This window comes from Juglans regia, chromosome 8 (assembly GCF_001411555.2).
Source record: "Juglans regia cultivar Chandler chromosome 8, Walnut 2.0, whole genome shotgun sequence".
Classification (NCBI taxonomy): Eukaryota; Viridiplantae; Streptophyta; class Magnoliopsida; order Fagales; family Juglandaceae; genus Juglans; species Juglans regia.
Genome location: NC_049908.1, coordinates 21,007,673 through 21,031,026, shown reverse-complemented (window position 1 = coordinate 21,031,026; position 23,354 = coordinate 21,007,673). Strand labels below are relative to the sequence as shown.

General features: G+C 39.5%; 2 protein-coding genes across 2 annotated transcripts; one reads left to right on the top strand and one right to left on the bottom strand.

Moving 5' to 3' along the window:
* Window positions 1-946: 946 nt before the first annotated feature.
* LOC109021525 (receptor-like protein kinase ANXUR2) lies at window positions 947-4,416 on the bottom strand. The gene has a single exon (XM_035693038.1). It carries the CDS (start codon window positions 4,193-4,195, stop codon window positions 1,586-1,588), a length of 2,610 nt encoding a protein of 869 aa, XP_035548931.1. The 5' UTR covers window positions 4,196-4,416; the 3' UTR covers window positions 947-1,585.
* A 16,744-nt stretch (window positions 4,417-21,160) lies between these two features.
* On the top strand, window positions 21,161-22,746 carry LOC108985370. The gene is made up of 2 exons (XM_018957649.2): window positions 21,161-21,986; window positions 22,467-22,746. Exons 1-2 carry the CDS (start codon window positions 21,494-21,496, stop codon window positions 22,544-22,546), a joined length of 573 nt encoding a protein of 190 aa, XP_018813194.1. The 5' UTR covers window positions 21,161-21,493; the 3' UTR covers window positions 22,547-22,746.
* The last annotated feature ends 608 nt before the right edge of the window (window positions 22,747-23,354 follow it).

Genomic DNA, 23,354 nt, shown 5'->3' with positions numbered 1-23,354 from the left:
ATGAAACGTGGAACATTTCTGACATGGAAACTGGTTCTTGGCTTCATGGGCTTGGGTTTTGAGCGTTGATTGAGTTTTGGGCTTCCGATTCAACTCTAAAATAATCTAACTTGTCCCACTATCTTTTCTTGACCCATAAAAAGATTTCACCTAATCCAAAAATATTTAATGATTCTAACCTAATTAGAAAGCCCAATAAAAATATATTTGACATCCGTCAAAAATAAAATTTGGGTCCATAGTCAATTCCAAAAATACTCGTTAATCTCAAGTGGGCATTTCATCCGTATAAACCCAAAAGTTTTAGAAAATAGCAGCTTAGTGCTGAACCTGGGTGTTACAGTATTTGTGTAGAGTTCCAAGGTTCTATAGGCATTCGTAGATCTATCCAGCGTTTAATACCCAAGGCAACACATTAAACAAAGCCAACACATAGTACACGGCACAATATCAAAATCATCAAAAGTAAGCCAAAAGCTGGCTTCATCTGCTTGGATTCCCCGAGTCCTGTTTTCATTTAAGCCGGCCTTCTTCTTGGTGGCGCAACATTAATGATCAAGCATCAACCAGCAATGGCCTCAAGGAGGTTTGGAAAAAAATCTGGAAGCTGGATGTTACACCAGGAGACAAAACCTTTCTATGGAGAGCCTGCCAGGAGGCACTTCCCACTCAGTCCAACTTGTTTAAGAAGAAAGTGGTGAGTGATCCTTTATGCCCAATCTGCAATAGGGAAGAGGAAAGTGTGCAACATGTGCTGTGGAGCTGTGAAGCAGCAAAGGATGTGTGGAGTCAGTGCTCCAAAAAGCTACAGAAATGCTCCATTTCTAGCTTCTCAATGATAATACTATTTGATACATTGACTAAGGCATTGAATCAAGAGGAACTATAAGAGTTTGTGATTACAGCAAGGAGGATCTGGTGGAGAAGGAACTCTTTCATTTTCAAGAAAGGTTGTACACATCCAAACCATATTGTTAGAGAGGCAAGAGCTACTCTAAACATGATGGCAGAAAAGAACCCAGACCAGTGCAATACCCAAGCCTCTCCCATGGTGATCCATTGGCAAGCTCCTCCAGTGGATTGGTACAAAATTAACTAGGATGGGGCAGTAGACAAAGATAAGGGGCTGATTGGTATAGGAGTGGTTATAAGAGACAGGTCTGGGCAGGTTATTGCAACATTGAGGCAAAAGGAAAAGCTCTACCCTGACCCTCTACTAGCTGAATCATACGGGGCTCTTCAAGCTGTTAAACTGGCAAGGGAGATTGGTCTGCATCAGGTCATACTCGAAGGTGATTCACTGCAAGTCACAAAAGTCTTGGTTGAAGACAGAGAAGCATTGAGTAGTTCAAGCATGTTCTGTAGTGAGGCTAGATATTTCCTTAAGCTGTTTGCAAAATGGGAAGTTTCTCATGTTAGAAGGAATGGCAATCACATAGCTAGCCCATTTACTTGCAAAAGATGCTCTTATCATTACTGATCAAATTGTAACTATGGAGGATCCTCCATCTTGTATTGCTGCATTTATTTAATGGAATGGTTTAAGGTTTTCTTCAAAAAAAAAAAAAAGAATATCCATCTCATCTCATCGCCCTTTGGGATTGGCAATCTGTGAGAAGATAGCGTTGGTTTCTGTGGATTCGTCACTTACTGATCCATGCTCACTTCCAATGCCTAGATTACTATAATGCATTGCCAAGTTACGATTTCTTAGGCTTTCATCAGAAGTGTCATTTTCCGAAGAATGGCTTGAACCCTCCTTGTTTTCCTGCAATTGGAGAGAAAACTCGAGGTTCCACAACACATCACCCATGGAGGGGCGTTCGAGTCCATCATCTGCCAAACACTTTTCAGCAGTATCCGCAAACTTCTTCAAGCATTCTGGGTTGATCTTTTGCTTTATATGAGGATCAATAATATCCTCGAGAGTTCCTTTTCGTTTGCAGTGCAAAGCCCAATCTGCAAGACTAACTTGTTCCTTTGGAAGACTAGCATTGAGAGCAGGTCTCGCACACAAGACCTCAAAAAGGACAACCCCAAATGAGTAGATATCGGATTTCTCTGTCAACTGTTGCCTCCTGAAATATTCAGGATCCAGATAACCAAAGCTACCCTTTACGACTGTACTAACATGGCCATTGTTCATATTTGGACCTGTTTTGGAGAGCCCAAAGTCTGAAACCTTGGCAACCCAATTCTCATCCAAAAGAATGTTAGTTGTTTTGACATCTCTATGAATGATGGTGTATCGTGCACCTGTGTGAAGGTAGTGAAGTCCTCTTGCAGCTCCAATGCAAATCTCCAACCTTTGCTTCCATGAGAGAGGTTGTTTGGTCTTGATGATATGCTCCCTCAGAGTCCCACGTGCCATGTAGTCATAAACCAAACACATCTCATTATCTTCCTCACAGAATCCAATCAGAGATACCAAATGCTTGTGTCTCAGCTTAGAAAGCATCTCAATTTCTGTCAAGAACTCATTAACTCCTTGTTCAGAAGATGGGTTTGACCTCTTGATTGCCACTTTCGTCCCTTTATCAATAACTCCCTTGTAAACCTTTCCAAAGCCTCCAACCCCAATTACATTAGACTCATCAAACCTCTTGGTAGCTTGTTTTATCTCTATCAATGAGAAGTCTCGGCATAGACTTTGAGCTGCTGCAGAAAGGTGACTGCTAGCCGTACTCTTCCCCGAGATGCTTGATTTGGTGCCGGTCGTGTGAGAGTTTCCGTAGATTGGTAGCCAGCTAGATGTTTGTGATTCTGTTCCGGGGATTCGCTTCCTTCGTTGGTTGAAAGCGATACAAATTGCAGCCACAATGCCAAAGGCTGTAGCTCCTCCAGCAGCTCCGCTAAGCACCTTAACATTGCTATCTTTTGGTTTCTCAAAAGACTTTGCCTCCTCCTCAGCCTTGATAAGCATAGGTGAAGGCTGAGGGTTGGAGCCTGCCAAGTTTCCAGCCGTGTCACTTAACTTGAATATCTCCACGCCATTAAGTAATGCATCTAAGAACTCTGGCTTTGTAGCGTCTGAGGGGTGCATTGCCAGCAAAAGCCTTTGATCTCCCGATCCATCCTTGACATATGTCACGTAATCTTTGTAGGTTGGCACTGCTTTTCCCCCAGTCCATCCAATCACATCTGCTGTGGGCTCTGCTGTTTGATTGTTGATGAAGATAGAGAACACCAGCTGATTGGGTTGGCTATAATGATAGTCACAAAAATGTAGCCTCAAAAGATATGTGAAATTTGAATCAACCTGGAACTCCCACGTTAGGTTGAAAGCCTGAGTGACACTCTCACTTACGCCCATTGATCTTGATGAGCTGTAAACCTCAGCAGGAGCCACATATTCAGGCATATCTTGGTACTGGATCTTAACATTTTTGCTAGCATAATGGGTGGTTCCCAATGAAGCACCCGTTACATAAGGCAAGTCGTCATACCAATCACGAGTGAGAGCAGAGTCATTGGTTGGAGGAATATACTGCCCACCAACATTCAACCTATACATTGTCTGTGAAGTCAAGCTCTTTATGTCCAACTGGTCGGAGGACCCCACCAATATTGCTGAGTCAAACAAGTCTGGCATTGGAATCACCTCGATGCCATTGACAAAAGCAAAAGCCCCAGCATGCTTATCAGAAGGCTTAAAGACGACTGTCAAAGTCTCCGAATTCAATGGCGCCAGTGAATATTCTCTAACAAGGTAAGCTTGTGAAAGGGCTTCACACGTAATTGAGACACTGAAATTCTTCAAAAGTGTGAGACCATTTGCATCCACTGAGAAATAGGAGTCTGCCGGATTAAAGTTGGTGTCGGCGCCGGAAGGGTAAAAATGGAGCCTAAGCCAATAACGCTTATCAGATTTTACTGGGAACTTATAAGAGGCCTCGGAAATGAAAATTCTGCCTGTCATGTACGGAATATCAGAGACAAGTGATGGGTCTTGGTATGTGGATTTAGTAGTAATGGAATCTTTTGTATCAAGGTACTTTTCATCTGGTCCCCATTTCCTCCCATATATGTCTATGCCGCCATTAACCGACCCAGTGGTCAGAACCAGTGGCTGTAAATCGTTGCTCCATGCATTGAGGGCATTCAAGATGAAGGATATCCAAAAGATAAATAGAGAAATATGGGTAATGGGGCTCATGGCTATGGAGAAATAATGAAGGATCAGAGTGCGCGTCATTTGGCATACAGGAAAACCGGGGAGGCCAGGCTGGCTGATCGAGAAAGAAGAAAGAAGTTTTCCTGTACGCCCGAAACAAATACCGCGCACTTGTCGACTCTTCTTTGTTCTACGTTAGGTGGGTGGGGTTAGACTAAACCCATCTCTGATCAGCCATGGAGCCTCGAGCACTAACAAACTTACCTGGATTATAGGGACCAAACCAGACAAGAAGAAGGGACGATGAATTAATGTTATGTTTTTTTTTTTTTTTTGTATTCTGGAAGGCATTCTTTTACTCATTTGTCATGTTTTCCATTTTAGGAGTTGACCAAAACAATGATCAGAGGCAGTTGAAAACCATTGATAGGGAGTGTGATTCGTATTTCTACGTACAGGTTATAAGAATCTTAGATAATCGATTCGTGGCGAAGTTTCAATTTCTATTACAAGTAAATCACATTCCATGTTTAGCATTTCTCTCCTTAGAACATGGTCCGCAGATGGCCGTTTGTGATAATTCTTCATGTTTTCTTATTACATATATATCTTTGAATACAAAGTACTTTTTTGGGCGAAGAGATCAGGAGAAAACACGTGCATGGCAGGCATGTTTTCTTATCCAAATCTTTAAATGCAAAGTTTTCTGGGAAAAGAAAGAAATGGAAAGAAAAATAAGCAGAAATATATTAATTGAGCAATTTACGTATAACTGTAAAATACGTAAATATTGTATAATTATTTAAAAAATAAGTGAGTTTTATTATTAAAAAATTAATTTTTTTATATAAATTTTATAATTTATTATTTTTTTTAAAACGATTATGTAATAATTATACAATTTACAATTATAAATATTTTTTCTCATATTAATTTATTAAAAGTGATACATTAATGTTGTGTCCTCCGATTATTTACTTTATGTAGAATATATTACATTCTTTCCCCCAGAAATAAAACTTAGACCATTGAAAAACATGGAGAGATCAATAGTACTACTGGCGATGGAGAGTCCGATCGAAGAGAGGAGAGAGCTAAAAACTCCGGCAATGTCGTTTTCATTTGTACACACATTTGGTCTTTGGTATTCATATTACTTTGTAACGTATCAATGGAAGACTCAAACTACATGATCTATACTCCAAAAAATTAGTCAATTATACAATTAGAACCTCATTAAAACCTTATAAAGAGTAATAACTTCTCATTTTCAAGCAATATGGGATCTCATATACCACCTACCTTTATTCTTATCATATGGGATATCACATACTCCCTAAAAATGCATTTGGCCGATCTTCTTCTCCCTTTAGTGCTACAAACAAAAGGCAGCGCACATGATATGAAGATTGAAATCAATAACTTCAACTCCGCTTTGCTTATAAAGGGAAGACATATATACCAATTCATGAATACCATTTATTGGGACAATAACGATAGACGAAAGGGGAAAACCTATTGTCAAAGTGGATACTAGATTCTACAATATCACCTAAGCATTACCTTGCATGATAGTATATGCTGCTTGGCACGAGGGAGCTAAACGGGTAATTATGCACATGGAATCCATGGATGCATGAACTCTCTCTTAAACAAGATATTTACATTATAACTTCATCTTAGCACCAACAAATATTAAAAGTGGCAACTGCTACGATCCGATCATAACGTTAATGCTACTCAAATCGCCCGTGGGACTCTAGCTAGCTAGGCATACAACAGAAAGAACATTTCTTTTTTGGGACAACAAAAATGTACTTTATTTAGAAAAAAATAGGTTACTCATGCAACATGCATGTAACTACATTATACATAGAACTTAACTAACAATCTCGTATCCAAGCTGGATACGTGACCGTTGCATGTAAAACCCAGCGCACTACCAGGCCTTGGCCCTGACCCAACTCCCTTCTAAGGAGCCCAGGCCCGTGGAAGCGTTTCTAGAATCCACGTCACATGGTATCACGTCCTTATGCCATTTTCATGCACGCCCTTTCATTCCCATCATCTAAACTTCTCTACCCTAGTTTCAGTGCCGCTGCCCTCTCTTCATGCCCTCAGCCATCTAAACTTCTTTGAGCATCCACCATCTATCGTGAACCTTAGTCCAGACCTCACCACCGTGCCTAGCCACACGAAGCCGCCACCCAACGCCTCCGTAGCGTCCGTTGCAAGCCACGAAACTTCTCTGTTTTAGACACCTGAAACAGAGCCACGCTTGCAGCCACCCCAACTCCTCGGTGCCACCTGCCACGGCTCACCCACGTCCAACGCTTGTGCCATAACACCTTTGTTTAGCTGTTGCTCAACTACACAAAACCAAAAGCTACCCCCCCACCGCACAGAAAGCCCCTGTTTCCCGTGCCAAAAACAGAGCACCTACTAATCCTCCCCACCAAGCCACTGCATCGCACCGCACCGGCCACTCCAAATCGTTGCCACCCACACAGAAAAAGGCACCGGACACCCACAGGCCACCTCAGACCGTAGCAACCCCTCTCGGTGAGTACTTTCCTCTCCGCCCTCTCGCTTGCTAACCTCTCCCTCTCTTCCTCTCGTGCTCAGCCCAGCTTGACGGCATCTCCACCACACTCCTGCTCTTCAGCTGTGCCACCATTGTCCATCCAGCCAACCCCGTCGCGCCTTGCCCCTCCTTGCATATCTCGATTTTAGTCATAAGTCCATGCCACTGCACTTCACTTCTTTTGTTTTTCATGTTGCTGACTTAAAGAGTTGTATATATAAATATATGAGTAAGTCTGCAACCTAATAGAATAGGAATTATTACCGTTATGCCCTTTGATCATGTTTTCAAATGATGAAGTATTATAGAAGCTATTGCATAGTCGGTCTAATAAATAAAATAAAATAAAATCATTATTACCTTTGAGTTACAAATTGCAATATTGTATTTTAAACTTTTAATATGTATTTGTAAACTCTAAGTATTCCATGTTTACAGAAATGATTTTTTGGTAAGTTAAATTTATTTTAAGTAAAGCTTCTTTCAAAAGTAAGTGATAATGTTATAATTTTATTATGATCTAGTTTGTTAAATAATTCTTTTATGTATAGCTTAAAAAGAAATTTTGGTATAATTATGTTATGTAGTATTAAATCTGATAGTTTGATTTTCAATAGTAAATAAGTTAGAGTTTAATACTTTAGGCAGAGATTCAGTTCGAATTTGGAAAGTGTTAACATTTTAGGATTTCATGAATTTAGGCCTTTTTTTAGGAATTAAAATAAGTTATTTTAGCATCTTAAGCTTAAATATTGAAATATGTATTCGATTAGAAATTTATGAAAATTGTGACGCCCCGACCCCCCTCGTACGGCAACGCGAGAATCGTGACGTCTAGATGATAACAACATGGGTCACGCATCCCAACGAAAAGTGCCAAGTGTGTGTACATGCAGAAAGTGTACAACAAAAACACAGCAGATAATTTAAATACGTCGACTAAGTGCCAAAATTGTTTAATACAAATATTCAAAATAAATTGCCTTTAAAAATTTATACAGTTATCCGTAAAATAAAGTAAAAATCTGAATACATAGACAAAAGGGAAACAAATTCCATAATCCAAAAGCAACCACAAGTCATTCCCTTCACGGAGCTACTCAGGCTCTTCATCCTCATCTGCATCAAAATCTACGTTACCATAAGACGGTACTGCAGGTAAGTAATAATCCAAACAACCCTCGAGAATAAAAATGCATTAATGCAACCAACCATTATGCATGCATATGATGAAATATGCATCAGACCCAAAATATCATTCCCCCAAAAATGAATGTTCTCCAACACAAGCCAAAATCTCATTTTGGCCAAAAAATATAATCCGTCATTTTCCTAGAAAATTATTCACACAAAATCCAACCATTTATCTGACACTGTGGGCGGGAATCGCAGGCAAGACTATACCACCATCCCTGCTTACCACCATCTCTACCGCATGCACCGTAGGTGGGAATCACAGGCGGGACAGTACCACCATCCCCACCACGTGCACCGTAGGCGGGACTCTACCACCATCCCTGCTTACCATCATCCCTACCGCATGCACCGTAGGTGGGAATCACAGGCGGGACTATACCACCATCCCTACCACGTGCATCGTAGGCAGGAATCACAGGCAGGACTCTACCACCATTCCTACTTACCACCATCCCTACAGTCTCTTTCATTTCTCTCACATGAAAATCTAATTTTCAATAAACACATGAACATGAATGCAACTAAACGAAAACCCAGTTTCCATTTACAAACATGAACACGCGTGCAAACATGCAATGTACAAGACACGACATTAATATCCAACAACCAACAAATCCTAATATAAACCAATCACACAAATAACTTCATCCACCAATCCAACCGACCCCCTTACTCCTCGGATTCAGTCCGACATAACCAACCAATCACAGTAAATAAATGAGTTAGTGCAAAAATACATTTAAATCTCAAAAGTTATTTGGGAAAATACTTACAGCGCTATAATATAGTTTTCGAAGGATCACGAAGGTGCAAGAGGTGGCGGCACAGCAAAGTAACAGTGCAAAATGCACTATGGTTTGGGTCTCAAAATGCAAGATTTTGAACGGGAACAAACGAAGACTTGAGATTACTAGGGAATGGCTTAGGGATGTCGGTGAAGCTAATGGTGGTGGTGGTGGTGGTTGGCCGTGGGTGGCGGCGTAGAGGGCAGTCGAAGTCCAAAAATCCCAAAATGGAAATGTGGATGGTGGAGCTTCACCGGTGGCAGATCGGAGCTGGGGATGGGTGGGTTACGTTGCTAGGAAGTCGAGGGTGATGTGGTGAAAAGATGGTGGCCGGTGGTGGTGCGACGGCAACACAGGGAACACAAAGAAGGTCGGGGCTTGATGCCATGCGTGGAGGAGAATGGCGGCAAGGGAGGAGCTGAAAACAGGAGGGGGAGGTCGCCAGCCGGAGAGGAAGAGAATGAGAGGGGCGGTGTCGACCACGGCGGCGCGCGGCGGTGGAGGCTGGAGGACGACGCACGGATGGGGAGCGAGGGGCTGTGCGCACACGGGAGAGAGAGAGAGAGAGAGAGAGAGAGAGAGAGAGAGAGAGAGAGAGAGAGAGAGAGAGAGAGAGAGAGAGGAAAATAAAATTGGAGGGAAAGAAATGATGTTCAATCCTCACATCTTGGGTCACACAAATGATCCAATTCAAAACAGCAAGTTAAATAAAATAATTTAAACGTAATGCTTAAATGAAAATAAAATAATTCAATCTAACAATAACTAATTGAGAATAAAGAGCAATTTAAATAATGAAAAATAATTAATAACAAGAAAACACATTGAATAAACAATTAAAATAATCTTAAAATAATACAACGTAAATCATCTAAAATTTAAAACAAGAAAGCTCATAATCTTAATAAATGCAATAATTAACTTAGTCAAAATACATGTAAATACGGGGTATCACAAAAATTATGTGATTATGTTATAGGTGAAGATTAATATTTGTTCGTCATTTTTTAGGAAATTTTTGAAAAGCTAAAAAATCCAGATAAGCGAGGTTCAAAAAGAAAAATGAACTAAGGTTGGTTTGTAAAATGTGCATGATATGTTTATAAAGGAAAACGTGAAAAACAACCTCAGTATATGTGTTTTGCATTCACTCATGAAAATCTATAAGAAAGAGAAAAATGCTTTTTTTTTTATATGAATAGTATGGACATGAGCAATATTTGACATATTCCTGAAATGTACAAAAGAGCGAAAATGAAAATTAGATTTATTTTTATACATGTGATATGAAATATTTTAGATCTGTTATTGGTCATCTGAAAATGATATGTATGTGGTTCGATATGATATGGGTATGAAAAATCCTTTAGCGTACTTATCTGTTTTGATTCTGATTCTGAATATGGTTCTGATATGATGATACTGGTTCACGTGATATGGTTGGTACCAACATGATATGATATGATATGATATGAGTGCACCCACTTTGAAAACAAATTGGTCTTTTATGTGTTCTTTCCTGTGTGCACACTCGGGGCTCCGATATTGAAAAATGGGAAGTTTCACAATATGATACTATCTAATTTGGCGACCGAGGATAGCACAACCCTACCACGGGGGTTAAACATAGTATATGTTATTACATGATAAGATACGATATGATATGATAAAATGAAGATGTTTAGTTAAGTTATGCCAAGGTGTTCTTGAATATGAAAATGGTTTATGAATATGAAAAGATTGAAAAGTCGCTCTGATTTTCTGATAATACGTTTTGAGATGTGCATATGAAAATGAAATGTTTTGCTTTTGCATACTAAACTTTCTAAAAAATGGCTCATGTTTAGATTTGAAAACAAGGCTATATATATGTTTTGTTTTTATGGTTACCACTAATTATTTATGTTTATATGAACGCTATAATTTTTTAAACGAATATTAAAAAATCCAAGTTATTTTGTCAGGATGCCACCTCGTCGTCGAGAATGAAAGATATCGGATCTGAACGCAAACGAGAACGAAAGGGAAGCAAACCCAAGTGCTTCCGAAGTACTACGAGCAACAGCTCATCAATTACTAGATGATCTCGTGCAGAATCCCTCAGGTCGCCAACGCAACTATAATGAAGGAGGTTGTACCATAGAAAAATTCAATCGGATGCACCCCCTTCATTTGATGGAGAAGCGAACCAACCCTAGCGGAGGATTGGGTTCAAGATATTGAGGAGATATTGCGGGTGCTAACCTGCACAGATGAACAAAAGGTGGCATACGCCACATTCAAACTGACCGAGGAGGCAAAAAGATGGTAGATTTTAGAAAGAACTATCCGAGAAGCAGGGGGACAGAAATAGCCAGTTGGTTGCATTTCAAGCAAATTTTTCTTGAGTGCTTTTTCCCAAGCTCGACCCAAGATGATAAAGCTATGGAATTTGCCACTTTGGTGCAAGGAACTATGACGGTGCACCAGTATGCAGCTAGATTTATTGAATTATCCCGTTTTGCTACGTATATGATTCCTGATGAGGAAAAGAAGGCGCATAAATTCGAACAAGGGCTAAACGAAAAACTTTATGAACGAGTAATGGGCTTCCAGATTCGAAACTTCTCAAAGTTGGTAGATAAGGCACAGTTTTTGGACGAAGCCTTCAAAGGAGCGCTGCATTGCACGATTAGAGGAAGAGGACTATTTCATCGAGGTATCATTCTGGCATGGACTAAGGATTGTGGAAAAAGAGGAATGAAGGTAGTAGCTTGGGTAAGAGGCTGGTTCAGGGCACCCAACAAGCATATCAGTGTAGAACTTGCAACCGAGTACATGCCGGAGTATGCAGGAAGGAAGCGAGACTATGTTATCGTTGTGGCAAATCGGGTCACTATCTCAGGGACTGCCCGTTGCAATTGGATAGCAACAGGCCACCACCACCTAGTTGGACAGCACGAGGCAACATCCAGTGTACTACTGTGCTTGCACGAGTTTTTGCTCTGACACCTGGAGAGGCTGAGGATAGGAATGATGTGATCACGGGTATGACTTCTTTGTTATGTTTTAATAATAATTTGTGGGTTGATGTTAAGTCTTGGAAATTTTAGTTCATGAATGTTGTTGATTGTGACCACAAGTAATCTTTCTTTGTTTTCTAATAATGCCATTGTGTTATTTGATTAGGGAGCGACACATTCATTTGTTTCCATGACTTATTCTCGATTTTGCACCTTAGAAACCGAAAAGTTAAAGTACAAGTTACTGGTCCAACCCCAACAGGAAATTCGGTAGTCTGTGATGAGATTCTACCAGGGTGTCCTTTATCTATTGAAGGAAGATTAATGCCAGTAGATTTAATAGTATTTAACATGATCGGGTTTGATGTAATTTTGGGTATGGATTGGCTGGCTTGCTACCACGCCAGTATAGATTGTTTTAAAAATGAAGTGGTTTTTAGACCCCCAAAAGAAAGTGAATTTTGGTTCACAGGTTCGAAAGTGAGGTTGCATCCACCCATCATATCTGCCATTCAAGTTGGAAAATTATTACATGATGGTTGTCAGGGATTCTTAGCTTGCGTGGTAGAAGAACCAAAAGATGAGTTGAAGTTAAGGTAGATACATGTTGTGAGGGAATATCCAAAGGTTTTCACAGAAGATTTACCTGGACTCCCACCTGAGCGAGAGGTAGAGTTTGCTATTGTACTAGTCTCAGGCACGGCACCCCTTTCAAAAGCACCTTACCGAATGGCACCGTCTGAATTAGTGGAACTCAAGAAGCAGCTGTAAGATTTGATGGACAAGGGTTCCATCTGGTCTAGTGTATCACCTTAGGAAGCTCCAATGCTCTTTGTGAAAAAGAATGATGGATCGATGAGAATGTGTATTGATTATAGGGAACTTAATCGTGTAACCATAAAGAATAAGTACCCACTACCCTGTATAGAAGATTTGTTTGATCAGCTCCTGGGTGCTCAAGTATTTTCAAAGATTGATCTTCGATCGAGTTACCATCACTTGAAGATCAGGGCAAAAGACATAGCTAAGACGGCTTTCAGGATCCGATATGGCCATTACGAGTTTTTGGTCATACCTTTTGGCCTGACTAACGCCCTAGCTGCATTCATGGATTTGATGAATAGGATGTTCCATAAATTTTTGGATAAGTTTGTGCTTGTTTTTCTTGATGATATACTGGTCTACTCCAAAAGCAAGACTGAGACTGAACATGAAGAACATTTGAAGCTGGTACTTGGGACATGCAGAGATAAAAAGTTGTTTGCTAAATTGAAGAAATGCAAATTTTGGCTTAATTCAATCGCATTTCTAAGGCATGTAGTTTCGAAAGATGGCATTTCAATGGACCCGGAAAAAAGTGGAAGCAGTAGTTAATTGGTCGAGACCAAAGAATATTTATGAGGTTAGAAGTTTCTTGGGATTGGCAGGTTATTACCGTCAATTCATTAATGGTTTCTCCAGGATAGCAGTTCCTCTCACAGCACTCACTAGAAAAAAATAATAAGTTTGAATGGACAACAAAGTGTGAAGAAAGCTTCCAGGAGTTGAAACGGAGATTAGTGACAGCTACGGTGTTAACAGTCCCCACTGCTAGAGGTGGATTTGTAGTTTATAGCGATGCATCAAGGCTTGGATTGGGGTGCATATTGATGCAACATGGGAAGGTTATAGCATATGCCTCACACCAACTGATAGCATATAAGCAGAATTATCCCACGCATGATCTGGAACTTGTGGCAGTCATTTTTGCACTTAAGATTTGGAGATACTATCTGTATGGGGAAAAGTGCAAAATTTATACAGATCGCAAGAGTTTGAAATATTTCTTCACCCAAAATGAATTAAATATGAGGTAGAGGAGATGGCTTGAGTTGATCAAGGATTATGATTGCACCATCAATTATCACCCAGGCAAAGCTAATGTTGTAGCTGATGCCTTAAGTAGGAAGTCAATGGGACCGGCAGTTGCATCCCTTACCACTCAACATAGGTTGTTAATGGACCTAGAAAGAGCCAGTATTGAGGTAATCACTAGTGATACAAGTACTTTCATGGCCAGTTTAATAGTTCAACCACCCTTGATAGATAGAATCAAAACTGCTCAAAAAGTGGATTCAAGGTTGGTGAAGCTAGTGGAAGAAGTCGGGAATGGGGGCAAATCTGACTTTAGCATTTTTGAGGGATGGAGTTTTAAGGTTTATAGGTAGATTGTGCGTGCTAGCTAATGAAGAACTGAAAAGGGTAATTCTTGAAGAAGCACACCGTTCCTTATACACAATTCACCTGGGGAGTACCAAGATGTATTGGGACTTGAGAGAGTCTTTTCGGTGGAATGGTATGAAAAGAGAAATTGCTAAATTTGTGGAACAGTGCCTAACTTGCCAACAGGTGAAGGCAGAGCATCAGAAACCAGCAAGATTATTACAACCACTCCAGATTCCAGAGTGGAAGTGGGAGCATATCTCCATGGACTTTGTGGCAGGCCTACCAAGGACATTGAGCGAACAAGATGCTATATGGGTGATCGTGGATCGCTTAATGAAAATTGCTCATTTTGTGCCCATTAAAGTTTCTTATAAAGTGGAGAAATTAGTTGAGCTATATGTGCAGGAGATAGTGAGGTTGCATGGGGTACCGGTATCCATTATATCGAATAGAGACCCTCGTTTCACTTCCAAGTTCTAGCGAACCTTACAGGAGGCAATGGGTACTAAGTTAAGTTTCAGTACTGCATTTAACCCTCAAACAGATGGACAGTCAGAAAGAAATATTCAGATCTTGAAAGACATGCGGGCATGTGTGATGGATTTTAAGGGAACTTGGATGCGACATTTACCATTGGTCGAGTTTGCTTATAATAATAGTTTCCAGGCTAACATTGGAATGGCACCCTATGAGGTTTTGTATGGCAGAAAGTGTAGATCTCCATTGTATTGGGATGAAGTAGGTGAAAGGAAACTTTTGGGGCCAGACATTATTCAGCAGACCACAGAGAAGGTAGATATCATTCGAACTAGAATGAGAGCAGCTCAAAGCCGACAAAAGAGTTATGCAGATAAACGTCTCCGCCATTTAGAGTTTGAGGTTAGAGATAAAGTATTTTTGAGAATAGCACCGATGAAAGGAGTTATGAGATTTGGAAAGAAGGGCAAGTTAAGCCCAAGATACATTGGGTCATTTGAGATTCTTGACCGGATTGGACTGGTGGCTATAAAGTATCACTTCCACCGGCACTTGCGGAAGTGCATAATGTATTTCATATTTCCATGTTGAGGAAGTATATACCTGACCCAACGCACATTATTGACTATGAACCACTTCGGATTCAGGAAGATATGACTTAAGCGAAAGAACCAGATCAAAGAGAAAGAACAAGTGTTACGGACTCCAACTATCCCCTTGGTTAAAGTGCTGTGGAAGAATCATGCTATTAATGAAGCTTCTTGGGAATTGGAGGAAGAAAGGCGAGATAAATACCCACGACTTTTCGATGGGAGTTTTGACAATTTATAACAAATTCTGAGGACGGAATTTTTATAAGGGGGGAAGAGTGTAAGACCCAGCCCACTACCAGGCCTTGGCCCTGACCCAACTCCCTTCTAAGGAGCCCTGGCCTGTAGAAGTGTTTCCAGAATCCACGTCGCATGGTATCACGTTCTTTTTCCATTTTCATGCACGCCCTTTCATTCCCGTCTTCTAGGTTTTATCTCTTTACTATTTATATCTTATATATGTGTGTTAAGCATTCTCTACCCTAGTTTCAGTGCCGTTGCCCTCTCTTCACGCCCTCAGCCATCTAAACTTCTTTGAGCATCCACCCTCCATCGTGAACCTCAGTCCAGACCTCACAACCGTGCCCAACCACACGAAGCCGCCGCCCAATGCCTCCGTTGCAAGCCACGAAACTCCGCTATTTTAGAAACCCAAAACAAAGCCACGCTTGCAGCCACACCAACTCGGTGCCACCTGCCACGGCTCACCCACGTCCAACGCTTGCACCATAACACCTTTGTTTAGCCGCTGCTCAGCCACACGAAACCAAGAGCCACCCCCCACCGCACGGAAAGCCCCTGTTGCTCGTGCTAAAAACAGAGGACCAACTGATCCTACCCACCGAGCCACTGCATTGCACCACACCGGCCACTCCGAGTCGCTGCCACCCGCACGGAAAAGGGCGTCGGACATCCACAGGACACCTCAGACCGTAGCAACCCCTCTCAGTGAGTATCTCTCTCGGTTTACTCACTCATTCCTCTCTGCCCTCTCATTCGCTCACCTCTCCCTCTCTTTCTCTTGTGCTCAGCCCAGCTCAACGGCATCTCCGCCGCACTCCTACTCTTCAGCCGCGCCACCACTGTCGCTCTAGCCAACCCCGCTGCGCCTTGCCCTTCCTTGCATATCTCGGTTTTAGTCGTAAGTCCATGCCGCTGCACTTCACTTCTTTTATTTTTCATGTTGCTAACTTAAAGAGTTGTATATATATATATATATATATATATAGGTAAGTCTGTAACCTAATAGAATAGGAGTTATTACCATTATGCCCTTTCATCATGTTTTCAAATGATGAAGTATTACAAAAGCTATTGCATAGTCGGTCTAATAAATAAATAAATAATTCATTATAACCTTTGAGTTACAAGTTACATTATTGTATTTTAAACTTTTAATATGTATTTGTAAACTCTAAGTATTCCATGTTTACAGAAATGATTTTGGTAAGTTAAATTTATTTTAAGTAAAGATTCTTTCAAAAGTAAGTGATAATGTTGTAAATTTATTATGATCTAGTTTATTAAATAATTCTTTTATGTATAACTTAAAAAGAAATTTTGGTATAATTATGTTATGTAGTATTAAATCTGATAGTTTGATTTTCAATAGTAAATAAATCAAAGATTCAGTTGGAATTTGGGAAGTGTTAACATTTTAGGATTTCGTGAATTTAGGTTTTTTTTTAGGAATTAAAATAGGTTATTTTAGCATCTTAGGCTTAAATATTGAAATACATATTCGATTGAAAATTTATGAAAATTATGTGATTATGTTATAGGTGAAGATTAATATTTGTTCGGCATTTTTCAGGAAATTTTCGAAAAGTTAAAAAGTTCAAGTAAGCGGAGTTCCTATGCTACATTTGCATAAAAAGGAAAATGAACTGAGATTGGTTTGTAAAATGTGCATGATATGTTTATAAAGGAAAACGTGAAAAACAACCTCAATATATGTGTTTTGCATTCACTCATGAAAATCCATAAGAAAGAGAAAAATGCTTTTTTTTTTTTTTTTGTTTACATGAATAGTGTGGACATGCGCAATATTTGACATAATCCTAAAAAGCTGCAATGAAAATTAGATTGTTATACATGTGATATGAAATATTTTGGATCTGTTATTGATCATCAGAAAATGATATTGTAACGACCTGACCCTATAATTTTTTTTTAGGGATAAAATTTGAATAATTTTATTAAGGCTCTATTATTATTATTTTTTTTTTTTTACTATTATTATTTCTGTCCAACCCTTGAATCCTCTTCATAATACAACTCCTCTTGCCGGATTTTTTTTTTTTCTTTGAATTTCAAACGCGAAATCTAATCTACTCACATGCACATACACATGCACGTCTCTTTTTCTTTCTAGGGTTTTCTTTAGGTTCTCAAAAAAAATGTACATATACACGTTTCACTCACCAAAGAATGCAAGCCGCATAGCCCTCCATCACGTGTAGACTCCTCTCGGTGCTAGATTTCTAGGCATGCACGGGCTTCATCCGTTTTCCTCCACATTCACGTTTCTCATCCTAGGGTTTTTTTTCTCTTGGCTCTCATTTGGCTAGGTTTATAAATAGTTAAGCTCTCCTCTGCATGAAGAGAATAGCCACTGCCGCCAAGCTATTTTTTTCCTCTCTGAAAATTTTCCATGGAAACCAAACCCACACCTTCTTCCCCACGTCGCACTATGATCCCCTCCACGCCAACCCAAACTGCCAGCCGCACTCCTTAAGCCCTCGCACGCTGCCCCTAATCCATGCACGGCCTCCAGGCCACGTCCAGGAAATAGGAAATCGAGGGCCATCTGCGAGACGGAAACCGTGCGTTAGCACTACCCCAGCCCCACAAAAGAGCATAAAACTTTGCCTCCCTCCATAACCACGACGCAGCTCCTCCCTCCGACCACCTCGTTGTCCAGCTAGCAGAATCACTTCTCGACTTGCCTCGGAAAAAGCCATCAACCAGCCTCCTCTGTTTTTGGCCCTCAAAACAGAGTGTTTTCGGAGCCACTGTAGAGCCAAGCCTCCACCTTTGCAACCGTCTCTCCTCGTCGGAAGCGTCCACACCTTTCGGCCACAGCTGGGTTACTCTACGCCCCGGACCTCCACACGTAAGTCAGTCCATCTCCCTCACGCCGTGATTCTCACTCCCTGTTCTCCCTCTATCACTCACGGCATGTAGTTCATCCCGTAAACTCTCTCTCTCTCACTTTTCGTCTCCTCTCTCTCTCTCAGAGCTTTGCCGCCGCTCTCACCACCCTCTCCTCAGCCCCCGCTTCGTCGCGTGCTTCCTCTCTTGGTAAGGAAATCGCACGGCTTATTTTTTTTCCCTCAAATAATACTTGTCTTCATGTTGGAATGAGTTTTGTTTCTGTCGGCTTCAATTACTGAAGGGTAGTTTCTTTTATTTTTAAATTACATATTTGTCCCTTAGTTTTAAACCAAATAGCAACGTATTGAACTAATAGTTTATATTGAGCTTTAATTTTAGTTTTACGTGGACTCTTATTTACGGGCCGGGTTTTAAATCTTTTGTTATAAAGATTATCAGTTTAGATTAATTAGGATTTTAGGTTTAGAAAATATAGGATATTTTTTATATAGTTTAGATTTCCAATAAAATCTCTTGTTTAATTAAAAATTTATGTAAATTACGTGTTTATTTTTATAGGCGACCGATTACGTGCCGGAAATAGTGCTTTAGCATTGTAAGGTAAGTAGCATGATCATATCCTTCTGCGTATATACAGTGAGCTGTTTGTCTTTTTATAAAAAATATTATGCATGTATGCCCTTTATTGGAAGCCCCTTTTTACGTACCCAAAACATGATGAAATTATTTATTAAATGCATGATTTTTTGTGAAAGATTATTTGTGGAAGATTATTCATAAAATAAAATGCATGATTTTATGTGAAAGATTATTCATAAAATTATTTAGGAAATGCATGATTTTATGAGAGAGTTATTTCATAAAATATTTATGAAAAAAATCATGATTTTATACGATGAAACATGTATCACGACGTTTATGAAAGAATGCGATTTCGTTTGAAATCTATGATACGATATGACAAGTATGTATGTGATTTCTTTTGAAATCTATGAAATGACAAGTATGCAAGTATGATTTGATAAAATATATAACGGCCTATGTTATGATATGAAAACGGTACCTATGTTATGGGCATATTGCATTGCCAGGTCGTGCATGCTGGTAGTGCACCCAGTATTGTCTTCCTTATGTATGGATTCCACAACCCGCGGCCACGGGCGGAATCGGAATCTTTTTAGATTCGCTAACCCTAACTCACGGGGGTCAACAGTGGGTAACGGCCTATGATAAGTGAAAGATAAGTTAATGTTCATGCTCATGATTTTTATGCATATATTTATGAATATGCACGCTTTTCAAGACACCTTATGTTTATTTATGTTTACTGTATGATGTGTTGCTTAATGAGTATTCGACTCATTTTAGTTTGTTTTTCATGTTTTTAAACCCCCCAGGTGATGACATTTATGAAGATGAGACTGCAGGACAGGACTTGACTCCAGGAGACAAGGCTGAGACCTAGACAGATTTTGCTATGATTATTTCTATGGTTTAAATAAATTATTTTGATAAGCACATAAGACTTCTGTATTTTTTTTTAATAAATGCTTTCGCAGACTTTATTTTGAATTTTCAGTATTTATTGAAATTTGTTATTTTATGGAATTCTTTCGTATCTGGCGCGTTGTTAAAAAGGAAAAGCTTTTTTTTTATATTTAAGTTTAGTAGTAGCACACTGGCTCCTCGAAAATTCTAAAATGTCTTTTCGGGAACGGGGTGTTACAGATATGCACGTGGTTCGATATGATATGGGTATGAAAATTCTTTTGGCAGCCTTACCTGTTTTGATTCTGATTCTGAATATGGTTCTGATATGATGATACTGGTTCGCGTGATATGGTTGGTACCAACATGATATCATATGATATAAGTGCACACACTTTGAAAACAAAGTGGTCTTTTTATGTATTATTTCCTGTGTACACACTCGAGACTCCGAGATTAAAAAATGGGAAGTTTCACAATATGATACTGCTAGTTTGGCCACCAAGGATAGCACAACTCTACCACGGAGGTTAAACATGGTATATGTTATGACATGATATGATATGATAAGATGGAGATGTTCAGTTAAGTTATGCCAAAGCGTTCTTGAATATGAAAATTATTTATGAATATGAAAAGATTGAAAAATCACTTTGATTTTTTGATAATACATTTTGAGATGTGCATATGAAAATGAAATGTTTTGCTTCTGCATACCAAATTTCTAAAAAAATGCTCATGTTTACACACTAGTATAGGTTTTCTGCTTACTATATGTTGTTGATAACTTACCCCTCCCTTAAGAATTTGAAGTTCTTTATGTTATTTGGATCTATTGAGACTTAAGATGTATCAGTTTATTATGTTGAGATTTAATTATGTTTTTGGTTTAGTAGGACTTCTGGATTTATCAGTTTGGTATGTTATGACTACCGGGAGATTGTGGACCCCTTGGATTATTATTATTGCAGAAATGACTTTGTGGAGTTTGTAATGTGTTTATTTAGAAGATATGAGACTGATTTTTTTTGCTTATGAAGTCTTTGAAGATTTTTAAATGTGTTGAGAGACATGTTTATAAGTGACAGGTAGTAATTCTCCAACCCACCCGGGTATGGGGCGTTACATTGCGGATAATTTAGTGTTTGGCAAGCAAACTATACAAGAAATGAGACATGCGGCATTTATATGTGTTGTATAATGAATATTAGCTAGTATATATCGAACGAAGCATATATAGACACGTGATATATATTCACATGATCATATTACAGGATGCATGTCATTAAAGTTCTAACATATATAAACATCAGTTTTTTATGATATGTGATAGTAGCATGCATGCACTCCATTCGCAGCTTAGTATTATCTAATAATTAACTTTATTGTATATTAATTTATTGGAATGAACTAGCCCACGAAAACCAGCGGTACACGTAGGATTACTCTTGTTAGAAATGTCTCACTGGATTGTAGCTAAACCTTACAAACAAACAGAACAAATCCCCTAAAAAAATTAACTATGACCCCTAAAATTAATGTAAGCATCGCTGCAAACAGTTTCAAATGAATGATGAAAATTTAAGAGCGAGAAATGGATGGGCGTGACAGCCGCTCCTATCCAAACCCCATTAAAGTCTCCTTCTCCACCTCCTAGCCGAGCCGGTTGGGTTGGTCACGTCCCATGCGCGCATAAGCAATTTCATGTGAATTGAACGTACGTTATTGGTAACTTTTGGGCGGAGCACCCAACCCTTCCGCAATGGAAACACGCCCCTCACACACAGTGATCGGGCTAGCGCGCAGGGCGGCTCCATCCCGATCGATCTAGTCGTACGTTGCAATAGCCTACCAATTAAAAAAATAATCAGCAGCGCGCATCACCCAACACTAAACCTAATTACGTACGTACCAACAAAAGAATTAGAAGAAACATGCAGCCTGAGCAACGGTTACGAAGAATGTCATCGTCCTCATCGTCCCCATCATTGTGCGAGTCAGAAGAGGGGGGGGAGCTCCGGTGCATGCCATTGACGCCGACACCTTGGAAGAGCCACAAGCGCTTGTCGAAGCAACTTTCCATGTGCGAGACCTCGCGCGACAAAGAATGGGAAAGACGTCGTCGCCAGTTTCTTAGACAAGAGCGAAAAAAGAATGGTATTAATGATTATGATGACCTCACTGATGAGGACTTGCACGAGCTCAAAGGATGCATAGAGCTTGGGTTTGGGTTCAACGAGGAAGAAGGTCAGAAATTATGCAGTACTTTGCCTGCCCTCGACCTCTACTTTGCGGTGAATCGACAACTGTCAATGAGTTCAGTCTCAACGCCACGGAGCCGTGAACCATCATCACCGGTGGCTAGCAGGTCGTCGACTTCCGAGAGTCCAAGGAGTGACTCCGATTCATGGAAGATCTGCAGTCCAGGTGAAGTCTATATACGTATTGGCACTAACGAATCATTTTACAGAATTTTTTTAATCAATGAATACATTATTTACCAAATTCTCCTGTACCCTCTTTTAGCTAAAATCTAAAAACGGCATCTCATTATGTATATAAAACTAAAGGAAAGTGATAGTATGCCCGATGTGTCCCCTTATTTTGATTGTTTATATTTTTTTTTTATTTTTTTATTTAATAGTTAAGAAAGTGACTTTTAATGTATTAATATATTTTTTTATTTTTAAAAAATATTTAAAAATGTTTAAAAAGTATTAAAAAGAAAAGAAAAAAAAAATTAAATATACAATTTGTATTAGTGGGCACGCTTAGGGGTCAAAACTGGATGAAACACTAGCATCACCCAAAACTAAAAGTACTCCAATTGATTGAGCTTAATTTTTCCCCAATTTTGCTTCTTCTGCTTTTTGTTCTTCAATGGTTTCATTTTCTCATGGCTTGCAGGGGATGATCCTCAACAAGTTAAGACCAAGTTGAGGCATTGGGCTCAAGCCGTTGCTTGTTCTGTAATGCAGTCTTCTTGAAGTGTTGGATGGTCTTGTACAGTACATACTTCAGACAAAAAGAAAACATCAAAGGGGTAGAGAGAGAGAGAGAGGGGGGCAGGGGGGAGGATGCTTAGGCTTATAGGTTATTATTGGTTACTAATACTATAAAACAAAGGGATGGAACGGCTTATTACTAGTTAATTATTAGTTTACAAGGATGATGAGTGCTGGTTTTTTTTTTTTTTTTTTTTTAGAGAAGATTCCAGTACCTCAATTTTATTGATTGTCCTCGCTTATGGTGGAGGAATATCATAGTAACAAGCAGGACACTTAGGACTTACACATATTCAATAAAAAACCATCACAGACATAAAAAACAACATGATAAAAAATAATCAACATATACAATAATATAAACAAATAAAGTAATAAATAAAATAACCAGAACAAATAAAGCTAAACATGCCAATTACTTAAAACAAAATAAAATAACTATGAATTATCATTAAAACCGAATACTAGGTAAACCAAGAAAATCCAAACAGAGTAAACCAACCACTCGGCAAGGTAACTCATCAGAGCCATCATATGTACAATTTATCCCCTCCTCCCCTCGCCTTGCCAAAAAATCTGACACGTTATTCCCTTCTCTAAACTTATGTGAAACCGTAGTAAAACATTGAAGAGCCTTTAACAACTCTTCCCAAAAATCCCATAAATACCATACCTGCATGCATCTCTTATTAATAATCCAATTAGTAAGTAATTTTGAATCACATTCAGTTTCAACAAACCGAAAACCCAAATCCTTGCAAAGTACCAAACCACACCTGAGGGCCCTAAG

Coding starts and splice junctions, on each gene's coding strand:
- LOC109021525 (XM_035693038.1), bottom strand. CDS start 4,195: ATGACGCGCACTCTGATCCTTCATTATTTCTCCATAGCCATGAGCCCC.
- LOC108985370 (XM_018957649.2), top strand. CDS start 21,494: ATGCAGCCTGAGCAACGGTTACGAAGAATGTCATCGTCCTCATCGTCC. Junction 21,987..22,466: donor ATGGAAGATCTGCAGTCCAG/GTGAAGTCTATA, acceptor CATGGCTTGCAG/GGGATGATCCTCAACAAGTT.